The 24,298-nt window shown below is 34.1% G+C and overlaps 1 protein-coding gene across 7 annotated transcripts in view; it reads right to left on the bottom strand.

Annotated features, from left to right (window-relative positions):
• VPS13B (vacuolar protein sorting 13 homolog B) overlaps positions 1-24,298 on the bottom strand; it is an 839,649-nt gene that overhangs the window by 700,557 nt on the left and 114,794 nt on the right. For all 7 annotated transcript variants that reach the window (XM_064384451.1, XM_012455820.2, XM_021675751.2 and 4 more), the window contains exons 15-16: positions 19,772-19,966; positions 6,964-7,088 (exon numbers count right to left, since the gene is read on the bottom strand). In XM_064384451.1, the coding sequence (XP_064240521.1) occupies positions 6,964-7,088; positions 19,772-19,966 (320 nt within the window). The remainder of the gene's footprint in view (positions 1-6,963; positions 7,089-19,771; positions 19,967-24,298) is intronic.

Below are 24,298 nucleotides of genomic sequence, written 5' to 3'. Positions count from 1 at the left end.
CTTTGTCTTGTAATGTCATGGCTTTTTTCTGCTTCTTGGAACCACTTCCAACATCACTCTGTATGGATTCTGTGGTGTTATTCAAGGTTTACAGGGCTGGGTGCAGTGGCTCACACCTGTAATCCCAGCACCTTGGGAGGCCGAGGCGGGCAGATCACTTGAGGTCAGGAGTTCAAGACCAGCCTAGCCAACATGGTGAAACCACGTCCCTACTAAAAATACAAAAATTAGCTGGACGTGATGGCACATGCATCTTTAACCCCAGCTACTCAGGATGCTGAAGCACAAGAATCACTTCAGCCCAGGAGACGGAGGCTGCAGTGATCTGAGACAGTGCCACTGTACTCCAGCCTGGGCAACAGACCACAACTCCGTCTTACAAAAAAAAAAAAAAAAAAAAAAAAAAAAAGGTTTACAGTATTTTACAGTATTGCACTAAGCCCAATGACAAATATGTGAGAACTTTTTATTGCAATACACAGTCATACTGGAGAGAGGAAATGCTCACAAGGAGATGATTAGCATCACACAGCATTTTAAGCAGATAAACACAAAAGCTCACCACAGTAGCAATAGGAGGTGGCTACAAAATTATTACAGTAATATGCTATGTACTACAGTTAACTTTATGCAGTTATAATTTAATACTGCATCTTTATGTTTGTTTACATTTATCTCAGCTATGAATGTTGCCATGTGTGGTCCCTAAGCCTTTGTGTGCATAAGTTTTAACAAATTTTATCTTTTTGGTTTTTGGGTTTGAGACAGACAGGGTCTTGCTCTGTCACTCAGACTGGAGTGCACTGGAATGATCATGGCTCACTGCAGCCTCAACCTCCCAAGCTCAAGTGATCCTCCCATTCAGCCTCCAAAGTAGCTGAGACTACAGGCACATGCCACCATGTCTGGTTATCTCTTTCTTTTTTAGAGGTGGGGTCTGGAACTCTTAGGCTCAAGGAATCCTCCCACCTTGGCCTCCCAAAGTGCTGGAATTATAGGCATGAACACCATTCCTGGCCAAATTTTAATTTTTCATAATAAATTTATGTATATTATGTGGTAGTAAATAATAAAATATACTAAAATCTACATAATTTGTATTCATTCATGACATACTTTTTCTTCATTTTTTGATATTCCTAGGCTACATGGTTCATCTGCAAATTTTTTTCAAATTGTTGCAAATCTCAAAAGAATTTTCCAATATAGTTATTGAAAGAAATGGAACCCACATAGTTCAAGCTGATGTTGTTCAAACTGTACACGTGAAAATACCTAGTGAGATATCACGTTTTTAGAAAAGTTTGCATTAAGTCTCAAATCATCAAATGCACCCTGCAACATCACTCAACCATAAGTGAAGAATGTTTTCAGAGCTGATAAATAAAAAATATATTTAATTTATTCAATGGTTTTTTTCATTTATCTGCAGGAATCTATATTTCAATTTCTATCACTGTTTACTCCTAATTCAATGGTTTTCAGTTCAAACATGAATCATTAAGAAAAAGTTAAAATGCTATATTCACTACAATGTAAAAAATAATAATAGAAAAACATTAAATAATCCAAAAGTATTATGTTATCAAGAACTGTTTAAACACCACCTTCCAAGGCTCGGTACAGCAAAAAGGACAATTTTATGATTCAGTTTTAGAAGACAATCTACATGGAGCAATTTTTCTCTCCTTAAAATTCCCTTATTTAAGAAAATGTTTATTCTCTACTGCCATGAGGGGAAATAACTTGCTTATTTTGTTTATTAATGCATCTCCAACCAGATGCCTGCAATGTGGTTCCATACAGTGGAAGAAAATACTTGCAAATCATATATTTGATAAGGGATTAATTTAGAGAACATATAAAGAAATTCTACAACTCAAAGAAAAAAACTAATTTAAAAATGAGCAAAGGACTTGAATAGGTATTTCCCCAAAGATATACAAATGACCAATAAGCACATGAAAAGATGCTCAACATCCCTAATCATTAGGAAAATGCAAATTAAAACCACAATGAGATACCACTTCATTTTTGTTAAGATGGTTATTATCAAAAAACAGAAAATAGTAAATGTTGATGAGAATATGAAGAAATTGGAACCTTTTTGCATCACTGTTGGGTGTGTAAAATGGTGTGGAAATCAGTATGGCAGCTCTCATAAACTTAAACATAGAATTACCATATGATACAACAATTCCACTTCTAGATATATACTCAAAATAACTAAAAGCAGAGACTCGAACAGATATTTGTACATCCAGGTTCTTAGCAGCATCATTCACAATAGCTAAAAGGTGAGAAGTGTTCATCATGGATAAATGGATAAACAAAATGTGGCATATACATAAAATGGATAAATAAATTCAATCTCAGAAGTGAATAACTAAATAAATAAGAAAATTCTGATATATGCTACAATATGGATTAATCTTGAAAATATTATGCTAAGTGAAATGAGCCAGACACAAAGGACAAATATTGAATTATTCCATTTAAATGAGGTACCTAGAATAGTCAAATTTATACAGACAGAAAGTAGAATGGTGGTACTATTGCACAACAATGTGAATGTACTTAATGCTATTGAATTTTACATTTAAAAACAGTTACTTTTTGAAATATTAATAGTAATTGTTTTAAGCAAAATGGTACAGTTGATAAGTCTTGTATCAAGAAAGGATCAAATTGAGGCACTGATATTAATTAACTGTGTGTTCTTAGGCAAGAAATTTGACCTCTCTGGGACTCAGTTTTACCATCTTTGAAATGAGAAGATTGTAATAGATGTCAATGTTTCTTTTTATTCAAAACATTCCATAGAAGCACATCTTAGATGCCAGAACTAAAGCTGAAAAATTAGTCTAACACGAATCAGGTGGAGATAAGAGAATTACCATCCCATTTAAGTCTTAGTATTTTAAGGTATTTAGTTAAAGAGAATGTTAATCACAAAAGCAGACTGATGAACACAGTTTTGGAAGGAAAATCTATCTCCAGGTTCATTAAAAACACCCAAGTGTAGCTTCTTGAAGCCACAAACTGGTATTATTAAGAATAGGGCAGTCGAATAAACATTGTAAGTCCTAGAAGGTTACTTATTTTCTATGTTTGCTCATAAGTATCACTGATATTTTTTTTTTTTTAGACTTGAAGTTCCCAGGATCCATTAAAACTGAAAGAATTTACTCTGGTGTCATACTGAGCTGGGGCAAATGATCCCTTCAGTTTTCAGTTCCAGGGAGGCAAAAGGACAAGTATCTGCCACACCTATCCTTCAGATACAATATTAGTATCACCAGCCTACCAGCACCAAGTCCTGTATCTTCTAATTAACACTGAACTCAAAGATTCCACAAAAGCATTTTTCTCCTACAGATGATCTGTTCAATAACTTTGCTAGTTAAAAACCAAATTTGGCACTGTGCTAAGTAAAAAATGGGAACTTAGAAGTCCCTCAATCTTAAATAGGTGTTTTCGCACATTTCTCTGAGAATAAAAATGCCTCATGATATATATAATAATTAGAGAAGAAACATTATTCTGAGGCAGAAATCCAAGTATAAACTTCTCATATAAAAGTAGACTTTGATTAAATTTAAAAAAGAAATTTTGAGCTGCCCAATTATGGTTGGCTCACAAAGTAGCTAACATCCTTGAATAAAATGTTCAAGCATTAGACAGATGACAATAAACCAAAAGTATGTCATAAAGACTCAGTAACTGGGATAATGTCTAAGATTCCACCTAATGCTAATATCCACAATTTTAAGATCAGCATTACAATAATATCTACATACTATTAACTAATACTAGCAGAGTTCAGATTTATTAGCTAGCCTGTCAATACATGGAAATTTACTTTAACTACAGGCCAGAAGCATACTGGGCCTTCAAAACTGATTAACAAAAGATAATATATGTTCCCTTCACTCCTTCAAGTAATAAAATAATCAAAGATGTTCAAATCAGACAATCCACCATGAAAATCCTGTGAGGCCAGTGTGTGACTTTGGACAACTTCTTTAACCTCTTTGAAATTCAGGGAGAGTTTATAAGACAGAATATCATCTTACGTCACAGGACTGTTATGAAAACTTTATTAAACTAGGTACCTAATACTGCATAAAATAGTACAGTATACTCTCTCAGATTATACCCATTCTTCAATAGGCTGCTTAAAAGTTACCCCTCCATATTCTCCATCACTTTCTAAGCCAATATTTCTATACTCCAAACTTCCAAAACATATTGCATATATCTCTCTATAAATAAAATCACGTTTGAACCCTCAATTATAGGACAAAGTGAATTTGAGACTATATTTTGGTTAGACTTTAACAAATCTGAACATAAAGAAATGGGACTAATGAATATTTGATTAACTGGTTTAACTATTTTTAAGTGTTCATATTAAAATGCTTAAGATATCCTCGCTTATGGACAAGTCTAAGCTAGAGTAACTTTCCAAATTCTTCCCCTACTCTATCCAGGGATAGATACATGGATATCTGTCTCATCCATTAATGTCCAATTCTAACAAGATCTCATCTCATCAGCTACCTCTGATGTCCCAGGGAAATTGTCTGCTTTCTTTAAACTTATAGGACATACTGCTTAAGCAGTATTTCACTGACTTCAAATTGCACTAAATCTAATCAATATCTCAATTTATTAAGTTTTGTCCTTTTATTTTCAAGTTAGAGTTATTAGTAGATTCATTAAACATGTTTTTTACATTTATTAAGGAAAACAATTTCAAGAAACCATTTCAAATCAACATACTTCCATAAAGCATAGCAAAAATATCACTAAAATAACACAGCAGTAGTCTTAACTACAAAAAAGCAAAACACATCCAAAAACTATCGGCATTCTGTGATCTCATGCTTTCAGTATTTAACTGGAATATTATTTCTAGATGTCTGTAGGCATATTTTAAGTAACATTTGACAGTATTCATAATAACCTCTAAGTATCCTTAAAATAAGCTTTACTTATTTAAATATTCATTTTATATAAAGAAGACAATCATTTTGAAAAATGTGGACTTTTTTAAAGAAATTAAGAATTTTCTATACTAAATTGCACTGCTTACAATAAAACTATTTTAGTCCTATAAATGGTAATTTAACCAGCATATAACTCAGATAATAGTTGACAAATACCTATTAAAATTGATATCACCATATCAACTGTGACATATCCCAGTTTATTTCTTAATGGATCAGAACATAAAAGTTGGCTCAAATGCAATATACCATGTATGCTAACAAAAAGTTAAATCCATCTCTATGTAACATAATAAACAACAAATGGAGGAGTAAGGACAAAATGAATTTATCATTAGAAATTACGAATAATAATTTAATAATCATTTCATTTTATAAAGAATTGGTACTAAGACTTAACTACAACTTTTTAAAACTTTTTGTGTATCAGCAGTCAAATTTTCTAGAAAATATGAGCAATTATTTTACTAATTTCATTTTAAAAGTTATATATTATTAAAGAAACAAATTGTTAGCAACTGAAGTATTTTAATTAAGAAATTAGCTGGGCATGGTGGCTCACGCCTGTAATCTCAGCATTTTGGGAGGCTGAGGTGAACAGATCATGAGGTCAAGAGATCAAGACCATCCTGGCCAACATAGTGAAACCCCATCTCTACTAAAATACAAAAATTAGCTGGGCATGGTGGCATGCGTTGGTAGTCCCAGCTACTAGGGAGTCTGAAGCAGGAGAATTGCTTGAACCCAGGAGGCGGAGGTTGCAGTGAGCCAAGATTGCGCCACTGCACTCCATCCAGCCTAGCGCCTGGCGACAGAGCAAGACTCTGTCTCAAAAAAAACAAATTAATGCTAATTTTCTAAAGGTTATGTCACTTTTAGTAAAAAACTAATAGAAAAACTATCTTGCAAAAATAAGCTTACTAATGAGAATGTAAAAGACATATTCTAAATAATTAAAATAATTCACATTTTAAATTGGAAAGATGGCTAACTAAAAATTAATTTCATATATTTAAACATTATTTTAGATATTTAAACAACATATTAAAAGCATTCCTTTAAACTAAAAATTTGTAATTGATAATTACTGGCTTTCCTTCTGTAAATCTCTTTGAATTTAAGAAAATGTGACCATCAAATATAGCAACTCAATCCTGAATGAAAATAGTGAGCTGCAATCAATTTCTTACAAAGTATAGCTACTAGACATGTAAATACATTCTAACTCTATGTAATGAGTATACTTTTGTCAGTGGCTATGAATATATATGAAATTACTACTTAATAAATATTTTGGCCTTGATATCAATTAATAACTTTTTTTTTTTTTTGAGACAGAGTTTCACTCTTGTTACCCAGGCTGGAGCGCAATGGCGCGATCTCGGCTCACCGGAACCTCCGCCTCCTGGGTTCAGGCAATTCTCCTGCCTCAGCCTCCTGAGTAGCTGGGATTACAGGCACGCGCCACCATGCCCAGTTAATTTTTTGTATTTTTAATAGAGACGGGGTTTCACCATGTTGACCAGGATGCTCTCGATCTCTTGACCTCGTGATCCACCCGCCTCGGCCTCCCAAAGTGCTGGGATTACAGACATGAGCCACCGCGCCCAGCTTATTTATAACTTTTTAAAGTCTTTATACCCTCTTGAAAAAAAAGGCACTTGCTTTTACAGTTCCTATTATAATCTGAAGTAGTATTTTATATATATCCAACATGAATTAACAGTTATTACCCTAATAACAGTTATTACTGTCACAAAAGACACTATGAACTAGCAGATTCCAGAAACTTAAAAAAGATTTTTAGTGTCTCAGTAAAAGTACAAGTTCAGATATTTTTTCTAAAGTTTTGTATAAAACTAACATGGGCATAAGACAGATACATTTGGGTGTTTTTCCCTCATAAAAAATGGAAATTAACATAAGTCACATTTTAACATGTAAGACTTACCAGCATGTGGGGAGTTTCAGAAGTTTACCATAAAGAGCAGTGCTGAAAGAGGGAATAATCGGTACAGGTAAGCAGTAAGATCCACTGCAATTCAAAGACGTCAGTCCTGCCTGGAAACCAAATATCTAAAACAAACAAACAAAAAAAGATCAGTGTTCATACAGACAAAGTTTTAATAAGCACAGGATGAAATACTTCACTTTCAATTTGCTGTTCAACAGCTGCACACTAAATAAGTTCCAAAGTCTTTTACCACTTCCCAAATTCTTTTACATAATTTGACTGTAGGTCAAAAGATATTTAAATATACAGTATTTATTTCACATCGCTGAAAGATCAATGCTCTTTTGACTAATTTTTTAAGTTTCACATTTTATTTCCATACAGATTCCTCATTTAGTGTTTTATTATCTGCTAAAATATACATTTTTCCACAAATATAAACATCTGACTGCATTTTCTACACTACAAACTACAAATTTTATAAATTAATGTTAATATTTTATGACTAAAAGAATATTAACTACAAGAAAAACTGTTTAAAATGTATTTTGTCTTCAACTTGTATAATGTACAAACAAAAAGGATATTGAAAAATATCCTAAAATGTTTCTTTCCACTTTCTTTTGTGAAAATAATTGTGGGATTGAGGTTTTAAACCCCAGGAAATTTGGTACATGGAATAAATTACTCTTCATATGTACAAGCATATTTATGCTTAAAGCAAGCAGATCATACTACAAAATTTTATAAGCAATCCCGGAAATTCCTGGCTACTACATTTGTCATAATAGGAAGAAACAATATAACATTACATGTTACATGAATACTGCAGAGAACTGATGATATTTCTGCTCCAATTATTTGTAAAACAACAAAAGATAAACACCTCATAGTGGAAATACACACAAAGATACAAAACAAAGAGTTACTGTTTTCCAGTAAATGTAAAAGTAGTTTCATCTCAACATTTATCTTGAGTTATAATTTTTTATCCCTTGGGTTTATAAAGCACTGACTTCTATATCTCTAGGATTAATTAATATTAACTGTAAAGTTCTATAACAAAATATGTTTAACATTTCTTCATAACTGATTTTCAAAATACTGTTTAATGTGCATAAAACAATTATCAATTTCTTTTAAAAATTAAGCCACTTCCAAATAGTTTCAAAAAGCTATTATGCTCCTAACATTCATCAAATTAACAATGTCAAATTATTTCTTATACACTCAGTTTTGAGTGAACAAAACAATATTTTAGAAATAAAACATTATTAAAAATTTCATTTTCAAGGAAAACTGCATTTCAAAAGACCTACTTATCTAATTACTATCAAGGAAAATAATAATGATGTAGCCATCAATATCTATAATGTGCTATTAACCAATAGACAAGAAGTACAGAATTGAGAAAAAAAGAAAAGGATATGTTTCTAATAATGGAATGATTACTTAAAATTAAAATATTTTACATTAATTCATTTTGAAGACATGTTCTGAGCAACAATATATGCAAAGCACTGCGCTGGTTACCATACAATTTCAGGATTTCTTATTTCCTCATAAAGACCCAATATTCAAAGGATTCTGGAATTTACAGTTACTAATACAACAAAACAAAACACATTTTTGAAATAATGTCCAACTGCCAAATACTTCGAGTTAAGAATAAAGATAATATTTTATTACATCATATTAACTATGCTCAACTGAGAACTCTCTCAAAGCCACTGTCAAATTTTCCATTAAATGCCCCAACAGTAGAATCACAGACACTATCAACTATACTAAGGAAACTGGGTGTAGAGGAGATCCCTGCTTGTTGTCTGCAGAATTACAAAGGGCTTTGGGGAAACTGCATACTATTCTATAATTTTTTAAAAGCCTTTATTACATTTTTGTGTTGTCTAGAGATGATTCTAAAAAAACACTCAAGCAGGTGAAAATTACAATGAAAGAGGGCCTACTGGACAAAGAAGTTACCTTCTAAATATTGCCAAATTACTATGAGTCATATTTTCCTTCTTCTATTATCCATCAAATCAAAAATAACTATTTAAAAATAAATTTTTAACTTAGCTCTTTTAAATTATAGCAATCAGATACATAGATTTACAAAACCTATGTAACCTAATAATTTGTCAACATCCCTTGACAAAGACTACAAATACTTAATTTGAAAAAGCAGAACCAGCACAGTAAAAACTGAAGTTGTTTTCATGAAGGACAGTTCACATATTCAAAAATTGGTTTGGTAAATGTTGCAAACTAATAGTCTAGAGCAGTAAAAATGTATGAAACAGTAAGCATAACTACCAACAGAAATTTTAGCTAAAGGAAATTATAAAGTTGAGTAAAATGACTTACACATCTCATTAAATGAAAAGTTAAACAGTATCAACACTTGTTTTTAAAAATCCCAATTAGCAAATGATAAAAATACATTATCAACATTTTAACATCTTATGACAAATGTTCTTGAATTAACATCTCAAACAGAAGAAATTGTAATGGATTTAGAAACATTATAAAGAAACTTACTTCTGTAAGATTTTGCCAGAAATTATTGTCAGAAATTTTAAAAAGACTAACATATAAAACGTACATGCTAACTATAAATGAAAATAATAAATTACAATTGTGATATAAATAAATCACTTTTGTTACTGCCATAATATAAAAACATGGTATAATAATATACTCAGCATCATAAAGTTTTGTCTCTTCATGCATTTCCTTAATTTCAAAGGCTAGTATGTACACAATAATACATTGAAACACAAAAACTGAAGAAAGAATAATTGTAACTAGAATTGTACAACATAATAATGAACATCTTATGAAGAAAAACTCTTCAGGGGAAAAGAATGAAATCAAAATTAACCACAGAATTTTAGAGCTCAAACTGCTTAGAGATTATTTAACTCAATCATCTCATTTTACATGTGGGAAAAATAAAGTCCAAAAGGATTAGGGACATCTCTGAAATTACATATTGCTGTAACAGTGATATGATGCTTCATTTGATGTAGCTCATCTATTAACTCACAATTTCACCCAATCTTCCTTCCTCCCTCCATTGCCTCCTTCCCTTCACCTAGAAAGGAATGGTTGATTCTCCACTTAAAGAGAAATAAATAATCTTTCTCATCACCACCTTCCCCCTTCAATCATCAGTAAAACCACATTTCTCTCCTTTCATCAGCAAATATATTGAATGAATAGCCAAGAGCAGCGATCCCCAACCTTTTTGGCATCAGGTAATGGTTTCATGGAAGACAATTTTTCCATGGACTGGAGGTCGGGGGAACGGTTTCGAAATAAAACTGTTCCACCTTAGATCATCAGCCATTAGATTCTTTTTTTTTTTTTTTTGAGACGGAGTTTCGCTCTTGTTACCCAGGCTGGAGTGCAATGGCGCGATCTCGGCTCACTGCAACCTCCGCCTCCTGGGTTCAGGCAATTCTCCTGCCTCAGCCTCCTTAGCCATTAGATTCTTATAAGAAGCGTGCAACCCACATCCCTCACATGTGCAGTTCACAATAGGTTCACTCTCCTATAAGAATCTAACACTACCACTGATCTAACAGGAGGCAGAGCTCAAGCGGTAATGCTTGCTTGCTCTGCTGCTCACCTCCTGCTGTACAGTCAGGTTCCATGGCCCAGGGACTGGGGACCCCTGCTTATTCTTATCTTGAGATGTTTAAATTCCAGAGTTGGACTGGAGTGTCCAAATCTTGTTCACAGTTGCTGTTTTTACTGTGACTTGAGAAATCACAGAGGTTGGGGACCCCTGGCCTAGAGTGTGCTATAATGTTTCCATCACCTATTACTTCTTAAACCCTCTCAACCTAGTTTTTGTTGAGGCATCTATTAAAACAAAAGAAAACTCTGGACTAACACTGGTGCTATCCTTATGTTTTCCTCCTGTGAAGGGCAAAAAAAGTATTTTCTCTTGATTTCATTTCCACCAGCAATTTAAGCAAGTAAAATGATCAATACACTCTGATTTCATTTTCATCACCCATAATTTTAAAAATAAGAATAGTGACATGCTGTCACTTACACTGTTCAAGAAATAAAACACTTCAGAATACATAAAAAATGCTTGCAACTTGACAACAAAAAAGACCACCCAATTTTAAAATGGATAAAAGACTACAATAGATATTTATCCAAAGAAGATATATAAATGACCAAAAGGTAATAAGCACATTAAAAAAATGCTGAGTAGCATTAGTCATTATGGAAATATAAATCAAAACCACAGTGAGATGCTACTTTAACAACCATTAAGATTCCTAAGATCACAAAGACAGACAATAACAAAAGTGAAAGAGTTAGTGGGGATGTGGAAAAATAGAAACTCTCACTTATCAGTGGTAGGATAATGAAACAATTTCTTAAAAACCAGTTTGGCAGTTCCTAAAAATATTAAAAAATACCATATGACCAGGCAATTCCAAACCTAGGTATATGTACCCAAGAGAAATGAAAACTTACACTCACATAAAATTTTAGACATGAACATTCATAGCCATATTATTCCTAATAGCCAAAAAGCAGAAACAACGCAAATGTCCATCAATGAATAAATGAATAAACTGTAGTAGTATACCCATGCAATGAAATATTCAGGCATAAAAATGAAGTACTTTTTATAGGTCTTACATTTAGGTGTCTGTTCAATTTTAACTTTTTTTTTTTTTTTAATATGGTGTTAAGGGTTTAACTTCATTCTTTTGCATATGCGTGATCCAGTTTTCCCAGCGTCATCTGCTAAAAAGACTGTCCTTTCCCATTTAACGGTCTTGACACTTGTCAAAAATCATTTGACCACATATACAATGGTTAATCTCTGGGCACTGCATTCTTTTCCACTGGTCCATATATCTGTTTTCACACCAGTACCACACTGTTTTGACTACTGTAGCTCTGTGGTAAGTTCTGGAATCAGTAAGAGGAAGTCCTTCAGCTTTGTTCTTTTTCAAGATTGTTTTGGTTATTCGGGGTCCCTTTAGAGTCCATATGAATTTCAGGATGAGTTTTCCTACTTCTGCAAAAAACATTCAGATTGTAATGGAGACTGCACTGAATGTGTAGAATGGATAGCATGGGCAATATTAAGTCTTCTAACTCAAGAAGATGAGATGTGCTTCCATTTATGTATATCTTAGTTTCTTTCAGCTCTGTTTTGTGGTTCTCACTGCCAAAGTCTTTCACTTCCTTGGTTAATTCCTAAACAATAAACCTCTTAGAAGAAAACAGGGCAAAAACCAAGTACAACCTACAAGCCAAATCCCACACACTGCTTGTTCTGGGATATCCTATAAGCTAAGAATAATTTTTATGTATGAACATTTGTAAAATCAACATGATGATGGCAACAATAAGTTGAAATCCCAATTAGGTAAATGCTGTCCTCCAAAAATAATTCCATTCTTCTCATTAATAAAACTGTACTGCCCGGGTGGTGTGGCTCACGTCAGTAATCCCAGCACTTTGGGAGGCTGAGGTGGGCAGATCACAAGGTCAGGAGTTCGAGACCAGCCTGGCCAACATAGTGAAGCCCCATCTCCACTAAAAACACAAAAAATTAGCCAGGTGGGCACCTGTAATCTCAGCTACTTGGGAGGCTGAGGCAGGAGAATTGCTTGAACTGGGAGGCAGGGATGCAGTGGGCCGAGATCATGCCATTACACTCCAGCCCGGGTGACAATGCAAGACTCCATCTCAAAAAAATAGATAAATAAAAGAAAAATAAAACTGTATTACCCAAAAACTGTACTCAGATATTATACTTTGAATATTATAAACTCAAAATTTGTAAAATTTGTTCTCTCTTCTTATTTAAGTTCCTACATATTATCTTCAATTTTGCTACTTGATCCACAAAGCCTAAAATATATACTGAGCCTGTAGGCAAAATTTTGCTGACCCCTGCTAGATGGTATACACTGAAAATTGGAACAAATGAGTGGTAAGGTAGATGTGCTTTCAAATGTATTACATGCCACCACTTTCCAAAATAAATATACCAATTTATGTAACCACCAGACATGTATAAAAACACCATTTCCTCCAAATCCCTTGAGATTTTCTTGAGGTCAAAAATTAACAGATCCAAAGAATCTAAAGGGTTTTCATCCTACTCTAACTTCTTGTTCTGTCTGAAGTATGTATTGTAGCTGATACTTAGGAATAACAAGGTCTTAAAGTTATACATTATTCTACAAATTACACAATACAGTCACATTACCAAATTTTCTACATATGTTTCAAATATCAGATGACTTGAAACTCTTAGCTACTTGATACCATACATGTTCAAAGGATGGGTTTGCCGGATAAATAAAGAGGACTTGGTAATCCACAAGAAAGTGTCATCTCTCGGAGATAGGAGGTTGAAGAGATGTTAGGCAAAGCATACAAAATTTCAGTTAGATAGGAGGAATAAATTTAAAAGATCTATTGTACACCATTAAGACTACAGTAAACAACAATGTATTCTATCTCAAAAATCAATGACAGCAGATTTAAACTGTTCACACCACAAAAATGGCAAGTACGTGAAGTAATATGTATGTTAGTTGGCTAGAATGAGCTATTTCAAAATGTATACATCTTTCAAAACATGTTATAAACAATAAATATAAACAATTTCATCAATTACAAATAAAAGGAAAGTTTCATCTGCATATTTTCTATACATATCCATCCCAACTCTCCCAATTGGTAAATCTGATAACATGAAGTAGGAATTATGAATCATTTCATCATCGTGTCAACACAGTCAAAGTTAAGTATACAAAATTAAAATTCAAGCATTTAAGAATTTAACTGAAAATTACATATGGACTAAAATGCCAAACACACAAATCCTCTACTGTATGACTGTAACACTATAACACTAAAAGAAAAACTTTAAAAACTTCCTCAATAGCTACTGAAATCATCCCAAGTAATATGAACTGCTATAAACTTTATAGCAAATGGGTAAATGGAGTCATGTCACAATAGCCATATTAAAAAAACTCTCTACCCAAATCCTTAAAGTATTAAAATGTCACAGTAGAAGTATGGAAATGAAATAAGAAAGACTTAAGGCTTTATTTTCAAAAGTATTTAGTATTCTTGGCCTAGTGCAGTGGCTCACATCTGTAATCCCAGCACTTTGGGAGGTCAAGGTAGGCAGATTGACTTGAGGCCAAGAGTTTGGGACCAGCCTGACCAACATGGTGAGACCCTGTCTCTACTAAAAATACAAAAATTAGCTGGGCATGGTGGCATGCACCTGTAATCCCAGCTACACGGGAGGCTGAGGGAGGAGAATCGCTTGAACCTGAGAGGTGGAGGTTACAGTGACCCAAGATCATGCCACTGCACTCCAGACTGGGTGACAGAGTAAGACTCGGTCTAAAAAAAAAAAAAATGTTTAGTACTCTTAATGCCAGTGAATGGTTTTCCTACACATATTATACCATTCCCACTCTGCCTACCACCTTACTTCTTGAGACATTAAACTTATCCATTATGACTCTATTCAAACAGGCTAAAATATAAAAGAAAACTAGACAGTATGTGTAGCAAAAATCCTTTTTCCAAAATATAACTGCATCAGTAGTATACTATAAATAACTTTTACATTACACTGGAAATGTGAGTTTTAACATACTGACAAGTTGAAATGGTGAACAACTATTCCAATAAACTTTATGTCAGTATGGATGGTGACTATATTGATGACCAATGGTTTCGGTGAATATTCTCCTTGAGTATAGAGACAGACTTTATCTATCTATAAGCCAAAGTCAATATTTTATATTGATTGTATGTTAACTGATATTTGCATATATTGGGTTAAATAAAATATATTATTAACATGAAAAAACAAGGCAAATATTTTTAACACTGATATCTGATATTAAAGTTGTACTGGCCGGGCGCAGTTGCTCATGCCTATAATCACAGCACTTTGGAAGGCCGAGGCGGGTGGATTACCTGAGGTCAGGAGTTCAAGACCAACCTGACCAACATGGCGAAACCTCATCTTTACTTAAAAATATATAAAAATTAGCCAGGTGTAGTGACTGAGACCTGTAATTCCAGCTATTCTGGAGGCCGAGGCAGGAGAATCGCTTGAACTTGGGAGGTGGAGGTTGCAGTGAGCCGAGATCACGCCACTGCACTCCAGCCTGGTCAACAGAGGGAGACTCTGTCTAAAAAAAAAAAAAAAAAAAAAGGAGGAGGAGGAGGAGGAGGAGGAAGTGTTTCAATATTTTTAAAAATATACATTTCTGCCAGGTGCGGTGGCTCACGCCTGTAATCCCAGCACTTTGGGAGACTGAGGTGAGCAGATCACGAGGTCAGAAGATAGAGACCATCCTGGCTAATATGGTGAAACCCTGTTTCTACTGAAAATACAAAAAATTAGTCAGGCATGGTGGCACATGCCTGTAGTCCCAGCTACTCAGGAGGCTGAGCCAGGACAATTGCTTGAACCCCAGAGGCGCAGGTTGCAGTGAGCCAAGATCGTGCCACTGCAGTCCAGCCTGGGCCACAGAGAGAGACTCCATCTCAAAAGAAAAAAAAATTATACACTTCTATGTAGTAATTGTGACAATAAATTAAAAACCATAAGTATAAAATATTATCTTTACAACTAGGTTTTAAAAGTATCTCTGCTACTCTCCATATGACATAACACATTATGGTAGATCACTAAAATAATGGCCCCAATGAGTCACACTTCCCTGTGTCCACATCCTTCTGCAATGTGATCTGTTGCTCTTCCACAAAGGAGCCATCCTTGAGAAAAAGGGCTTTTCAAAAACAATCAAGAACCAAGAAAACATGTTTTTCTATTCTTCATGGTTTGAAAGCAGTCAAATGTTAACATCTTATATTTATATACAGCTGCAGGTGATCTAAAATTGGTATCTTGAAATTGGTTTATTTTTGCATTACAGATATACAAATACTTAAAAACTTAAAAACTTCAAACTGTATAGCATAAACTAATTAGGTCAAGAGCCTATTTGTGGAGTCCTCTAATCTTTTGAAACATTACAGAAAATTAGTGCTTTTTTAATACTTTTTTTTTTTGAGACAAGGTCTCACTCTACTGCCTAACGTGGAGTGCAGTGGCACAATCACAGTTCACTGCAGCCTTGACCTCCCAGGCTCAAGTGAAATCTCCCACCTCAGCCTCCCAAGTAGCTGGCATTACAGGTATGCAACCACAATACCTGGCTAATTTTTATATTTTTGGTAGAGATAAGGTTTCACCACGTTGCTCGGGGGGGTCTCAACCTCCTGGGCTCAAGTGATCTACCTACCTCAGCCTCTCAAAGTGCTGAGATTACAGGTATTAACGACCATGTCCAGCCAGTACTTATTCTTAAATTCAACTTTTTATAGTTTTCTTTTGTTTATAAAACAGAAGTTGATTGTGTATACACTATTTCTACTTAAACCATACATCTCTGTTTGCTGAGCTACAACATGTATTGTTAAACATTTGCAGTTATTGTTTGTATATACCTGCACTGGACGTATTACTTATTTTTTAAAAACTGAAAGAGCTGCGGACAGCTACCAATAATTCATTTTATATAACTAGATGGATGTACCCAAGAGATACTGCCCATTCAGTTCCACATCACCACAATACAACAAATATCACAATAATTTTTGGTTTCCCAATGCATATAATAAAAGTTATGTATACACTTATACTGTAGTATATTAAGTGTGTAATAACATTATGTCTTTAAAAAAACTTATATACATTAAAAAACACTTTATTGGCAGGGCACAGTGGTTCACACTTGTAATCCCAGCACTTTGGGAAGTAAGGCAGGCAGATAGCTTGAGCTCAGGAATTCGAGACCAGCCTGGGTAATATGGTAAAACCCAATCTTACCAAAAATACAAAAAATTAGCTGAGCATGGTGATGTGCACCTGTGGTCCCAATACTTCAGAGACTGAGATGGGAGAATCACTTGAGCCCAGGAGGTGGGGTTGCAGTGAGCTCAGATTGTGCCACTGCACTCCAGCCTGGGTGACAGAGTGAGACCCTGCCCCCTACCCCTTACAAAAAGTACTTTATTGCTAAAAAAAAAAAAAAAAAACAAATGCTAATGACCATCCCAACCTTCAGCAAGTAATAATTTTGCCTCAAAGTTTGTGGCTGTTTACTAATCAGGATGGCAGTTGCTGAAAGTAGTGGGGGTATCTGTAGCAATTTCTAAAAATAAGACAACAATAAAGTTTGCCATATTGAATAACTCTTCCTTTCATGAAAGACTTCTCCATAGTAGGCAATGATGTTTGATTGAGGTTTGATGGCATTTTACCAGTAGTAAAACTTCTATCAAAATTGGAGTCAATCCTCTCAAACCATGCCATTGCTTTATCAACCAAGTTTACAGAACATTCTGAATTCTCTGTAATCATTTAACAACGGTCCCAGCATCTTTCCCAGGAGTACTTTCCATCCCCAGAAATCACTTTCTTTGCTCATCCATAAGAAGCAACTCCTCTTCATTCAAGTTTTATCATGAGATTATAGCAATTCAGTCACATCTTCAGACTCCACTTCTAATTCTAGTTCTCTTGATATTTCCATTACATCTGCAGTTACTTCCTCTATGGAAGCTTTGAACCCCTCAAAGTCATCCATGAGGATTGAAATCAACTTCTTCCAAACTCCTGTTAATGCAAATAGTTGACCTCCTTCCATGAATCATGAATATTCTTAATAGCATCTAGATTGATGAATCTTTTCCAGAAGGTTTTCAATTTGCTTTGTCCAGATCTATCAGAAGAATAGCTATCTATGGTAGCTATAAGCCTTACAAAATATATTTCTTAAATAATAAGACCCCAGATTCAAAATTACTGTTAATCCACAGGCTGCAGAATGAATGTCATGTTAACAGGCATGAAAACAACATTCATCTCCTTGTACATCTTCATCACACGTGTAGGGTGATCAGGAGCATTGTCCTTGAGTGCTAATATTTTGAGAGAAGTCTTTTCAGGGCAGTACATCTTCACAGGCTTAAAATATTTAGTAAACCATGCAATAAACAGATTTAGTAAACCATTTAGTAAATATTTAGTAAACCATGCAATAAACAGCCAAACCCATGACAGATGTACTGTCATTAAGGCTTTGTTGTTCCATTTATAGAGCATGAGTGGTGAAGATTTAGCATAGTTCTTAAGGCAACTTGGATTTTCAGAATGGTAGATGAGCATTATCTTCAACTTAAAAAGTCACCAGGTACTTTAGCCCCTAATGAGAGTCAGCCTGACTTTTGAAAGTTTTGAAGCAAGGCACTGACTTCTCCTCTCTAGCTATGTAAGTCCTAGGCAGCATCTTCTTCCAAGAGAAGGCTACTTCGTCTAAACTGAAAATCTGTTTAGTGTAGCCACCTTCATCTATTAACTGAGCTAGATATGGATAACCTGCTGTAGTTTCTATGTCAGCACTTGCTGTTTCACCTTGCACTTTTATGTTATGGAGATGGCTTCTCTTACACTTCATGAACCAACCTCTGCTAGCTTCCAATTTTTCTTCTGCAGCTTTCTCAAGTCTCTCAGCATTTATAGAATTGAGAGACTTAAGGCCTTGCTCTGAATTTAAGGGAATGTTGTAGCTGGTTTGATCTGCTATCCGGACCACTCAAACTTTCTATCAACGATAAGGCTGTTTGACTTTCTTGTCATTCCTGTGTTCACTGGAGTAGCACTTTTAATTTCCTGGAGACTTTTCCTTTGAATTCACAATGTGGCTATTTGGCGAAAGAGGCTTAGCTTTCAGGCCTCATCTTGGCTTTTGACACTCCTTCTTCACTAAGCTTAATTATTTCTAGCTTTTGATTTAAAGTAGAGTTGTGGGACTCTTCCTTTCACTTGAACATTTACAGGCCATTGTAGGGTTATTAACTGGCCTAACTTCAATACTGTTGTATCTCAGGGATTAGGAGAAGGGAGAGAGAGTGGGGAACTGGTCAGTGGAGAACCCAGAACACACACAACATTTACTAATTCAGTTTACTGTCTTAGATGGGTGCACTTCTTGGTACCCCAAAACATTACAATAGTAACAGCAAAGATCAGTGATCACAGATCACAATAGCTAAAATAATAATGAAAACTTGTAAAATACTGGGAGAATTACCAAAATAAGACACAGAGACACAAAGTGAGCACGTTATTGAAAAAAATAGCACCAAAGCCTTGCTTAATGCAAGGTTGCCACAACCCCTCAATTTGTTTTACACACACACACACACACACACACACAATAACCATGAAGTACAACAAAGTAATGCGTGATAAAATGGCATATGCTTGTATTTAAAATAAATTTTCCTTGCATCAAGAAATTAACATGAATTCAATAAAAGTGAGACAAAATGTTTTAAGCCCTCTTTATGCCTCACATAAACACTCTCTTCAAAAAAAACATGAGTCTTCAAAGCATCCATATTAAACTAAGTGCTCTTTCACATTGCTTATAAAAATTACCATCAATGATATATAAAATTATTCAAAAGTTATAATTAACCATTTATGAGTAACAAGCTACTAATCTCACATAATTGAAAAATCTTTAAGTATATTTTTATTATTTTAATTCATTGGAATAAATAAAGCTATCTTAGTTCTTATTTAAATCTTACCTTTTAGAGTACTATTTCTCTGAAATTACGACTTCAAGAAAAAAGAAACATATCTGATAATCCCGAAGCCAAACCCATGCTAACAAACAAGAAAATTCACTTTTCATACCTTAAGACAGCAGTGTACATAACAATAATGAAGCAGGTTATCAGAAGGTTGAGTAAGGCTGCTGACCACAGGCACCAACTGTTCAGCATACATGGGCACTGAATGTTCCAGATTAATTTTATCCACCAATATTTGAATGGATGGTAAGGGCCGAAGAGACTGGAAGTTAGTAGTATTCGTGAAGTTACTGGAGTTCTGGAAAATAATAGTATTCACTTTATATTTTAAAAGTGGAGAAGTGACTGAATTGCAATTCCCTCTATTCAAGCTTGAGACCTGCACATTTGCAGTGATATCAAATCAACCTAGAAATGATGCCTTTCTACAGAAATCTCTTGCTATAACCAAATAACAAATGCCTTTCTATATATTTTAAATATGTCCCAGACTTCAAAGAGTGCATATTTTTTGCAAAATTATTGCCCTTTTAGCTCAAGTTGTTTTTCTTTTTCAATCAACTGGAATAGTATCACTACATGCCTCAGTATGATGAAGATATTTTCTTAAGCCTAATTATTCCAAAATGTCTTCTAGATATCCAAAAGTCAGAATTTTTTAATCTCTTTTATTCACATTTAGCTCACAAACGAACTAAATGGACGAAACATTTCCTGCTTGCAGGAAAGAAAAATTCCTGCTCTCTATCAAGTCTACTAGCAATACACATCTTCAGGGCTAATAAAGTTGTAAGAATCTTGAAGAGGGCACAGTATTCTCAGTTTTACAGATTCTTTCTGAGCTTTCAAATAAATACAGGTAAGTTTCAAGATGTCCAGCATATACACCCTGAGTAGCAAGTGACCCCTGTCCTAGAACTCACTCATTCACTTCCTTAAAATGCTCTACTTATGGTTCTCAATGAGGAATGCCATGATTTTCTATCCAGAAGAGTATGACAGAATATGAGAAGAGCAGTTTCATTGCTTTGTCTGTCTTTCATTGTCACAATTATATTGGCCTTTAGAAGGCATTGGCCAAAGATAGTAAATACTACATAATAATTCTCCAATCCAAAAAACCAAAAGTGCTATTACTGAGAATCACTGTGCTTAAAACTAAGTTGAAAATATAATCCTGATTTTTTACTCATTACTAATAATTTTTAAACCACCACTTATTTCGGAACTATGTTGCTTTTTCAAGTGACTTTCTTTGGAATTAATAAGAAATAACACAGAGTAAAGCACACAAATCTGAAAGGTAGAGCTTAATGAATTTTTACATCCATAACCACCACCCAAATGAAGGACTCTACAAGGGTGTCCCATGTCCCTTTCAAGGCAATACTAAATCCTCAACAGAGGTAGCTAATCACTTCAATTGCCATATATTAGTTTTCTCTCTTCTTGAACTTCATATAAATGAAATAATACAATATATAATTTTTTACTCAATATTATACCTGTGAGAATTATCTATGTTCAGTTCACATTTTTATCATTATGAAGTGGCTCTCTTTAATTCTAGTGATACTTCTTACCTTAAAATCTACTTTATCTCTTAGTAAAATAGCCATATTATCTTTTGGTTAGCATTTAAGTGGTATATTTTTTCCATCCTTTTCCTTCAAACCTGTATCCTTATGTTTTCCAGTTTCACAATCTAATTTGGTGCTTTTTTCTAATGGATTGAGGTCTCTTTTGAAATCTTCCAGCTTTTTGTCTTTTTCCTTTAACAATTAGTCATAAATTCTATGTCTAACAATTCTAATACGTTAATCATCTCTAAGTCTATTTATATCACTGATTTTTAAATTACATTTAATTCAATTGGTTCTACTTTTAGTATACCTCATAATTTTGTATCAAGCAGCTGTTATTATGGATAAAAAATTATAAAGGCTTTGACAATACCGTCTTCCCCTAAAGTAAGTTAACTATTCTTTGGCAAACAGACAGAATACAAGAATATCATCATAGTCCTATTCAGGAATGCAATTAGGCTTTCTTAGACTAATCTATTTCAATCTGTACTTATTCCTAGGGTGTAGCCCTTATAAGTTCTCAAAGGAAGGTCTCAGGTGCTAACGTAGCAGGGTCTTAACTCTAATTGTAGACACACAGCACCAAGCAGATAGTAAAATTTCTACTTTGCTTTCTGCTGGGTTTCCTGAAGTCTTGCATTATACATAGGCAGCTTAGGAAGTAGCCAACAATCTAAAGAAAATTTTATACAAATTTGTGGGTTGCCTTCTGAGTAGGGCCTCCTTGTTAGCATTCTTCCCTTTGAGGAGTATACTGGAAGAGTAGACAAGGCTAACAAAAGAATCTCTATGCTTGAAGATATCCCAGTAGAAACTGTCAAAATTGAAAAGCAAACCAAGAAAAAGAATCCAGAATATTTCAGATCTGTGGGACAATTCCAAAAGATGTAACATACACATAACAGAAATTCTACAAGGAGAAAAAAGAGAGAAAGAAACAGAAGAAACATCTGAAAAAATAATGACTGGTAATTTCTTCAAATTAATGTCAGACACTAAACCAGAAACCCAGGAAATGCAGAGAACACCAAGAAGGATAAATGCAACAACAACAACAACAAAAATCATATACAGACATATCGTTAACACACCTTACTTACAGAGGAACAATGATAAGAATTACACCTAACCTCACTCAAAAACCATGTAAGCAAGGAGTAAAATAAAGTATTTTAAGAGAAAAACACCCCACAAACCTAGAATTCCATACCCCATGAAATTATCCTTCAAAAGGAGAAAAAAAAAGACTTTCTCAGACAAACAAAAATTAAGAAAACTTCTTTCCAGTACATCTGCCTTAATAAACATGTTTAAAAAATTCTTCAGAGAGAAGAAAAATGATAAAGGTCAGAATTTCACATCTACATACAAAAACGGCATCAGAAAAGGCATAAGGTAAAATAAAAACTTTTAATTTTTCTTATTCTTAATTGATCTACTACATGTTTGTTCAAAATAATAATAGTAATATGTATTTAATTATGTATGCTTGTGTGTGTCAGGCTTATGAACACCTACATAAAAGTAAAATGAATTATAGCAATGATACAAGAGAAAGGATGGCAGAATTAATATTTCTTTTTAATAAGAAACTCTATCTGTAAAGTGGTATGGTGTTATTTGAAAGTAAACTTGAATTAGTTGCAAACATATAATGCAAATTATAGGATAAACACTAAAAAGAAGTATAACAGATATGTTAACAGAGGAAAGAAAATCAAATCATATAAAATGCTCAATGAAAACCACAAAAGGCCAAAAAAGAGTGGAAGATAAAATCAGGAACAAAGAACACTGGCAAAAAATAGAAAATGAGAACAAGTATGGTTGATATTAGTCCAATTACATCAACAATACTTTCATATCAATGGTCTAAATCCATCAACTAAGAGATAGATTGTCAAGGCAGATAAATAAGACCCAACTATATATTGTCTATAAAAAAACTTACTTGTTAAAATTTTTCTTATATGTTTATTTATTTGAGACAGGGTCTCACTCTGTCACCCAGGCTGGAGTGCAGTGTCGTGATCACAGTTCACTGGTCTCAACCTCCAGGGCTCAAGTGATCCTCCCACCTCAGCCTCCCAAGTAACTGGGACTACAGGCACACACTGGCATGCCTGGCTAATTTCTATATTTTTTTTGTAGAGACAGTGTTTCACCCAGGCTATTCTCGAACTCCTGGGCTCAAGTGATCAGTCCACTTCTGCCTCCCAAAGTGCTGGGATTACAAGCATGAGCCACCACATCCACCCAAAACCCACTTTAAATATAAAGACAAAAGTAGATTAAAAGGAAATAGAGAAATATATACCATACTAAAACTAAGCAAAAGAAAGTGGGAGTGGCTATATTAATTTAAGACAGAACAAAAATTAGACCAAGGAAAGTTATCAGAGATAAAGAAGGGATTAAGTAATGATAAAGGTGTAATTCTGTAAAACAACATAAGAGTCCTCAACAAGGATGTGTCTAAAGACATAGTACCAAAATTATGAAGCAAAAAAATGATAAAATTTAAAGAAAAAAATGACAAATCACTGCTTTAGATGGAGACTTCAATATCCCTTTATCAGAAATAATCAGCTCCAGCAGATAGAAAATCAGTAAGGACATAACTGAACTTATAATCAACTGGATATAATAAACATCGAAGGACTGCTTCATACAACAACAGCGGAGTACACATTCTTCTAAAACTTACAAAGAACATTCACCAACTGACCACATTCTAAGCCATAAAACAGACCTACACAGTTCAAATATAAAATAAATCATACACTGTCTGCTCTCAGACCATAATGGAATTAAAGTAAAAATGAGTAATGGTAACGTAACTAAAAAATTTCAAAATACTTGAAGATTAAATAACATGCTTCTAAAGAAAACAAAACAAAGAAAAAAAAAACTCAAGAAATAAAAAATAGAGAGAAGATCCAAGACAGCCGATTAGGAGCAGCTCAGGATTGCAGCTCCCAGTGAAAGCGCAGAGAATGAGTGGACACCGCATTTCCAGACGGATTTTTATTGCCCACAGACCA

This window comes from Aotus nancymaae, unplaced genomic scaffold (assembly GCF_030222135.1).
Source record: "Aotus nancymaae isolate 86718 unplaced genomic scaffold, 86718_ANA_hifiasm-v0.15.2.pri h1tg000036l, whole genome shotgun sequence".
Taxonomy (NCBI): domain Eukaryota; kingdom Metazoa; phylum Chordata; class Mammalia; order Primates; family Aotidae; genus Aotus; species Aotus nancymaae.
The sequence above is the reverse complement of the archived record's forward strand: the minus strand, read 5'-3'. Positions and strand labels throughout refer to the sequence as shown.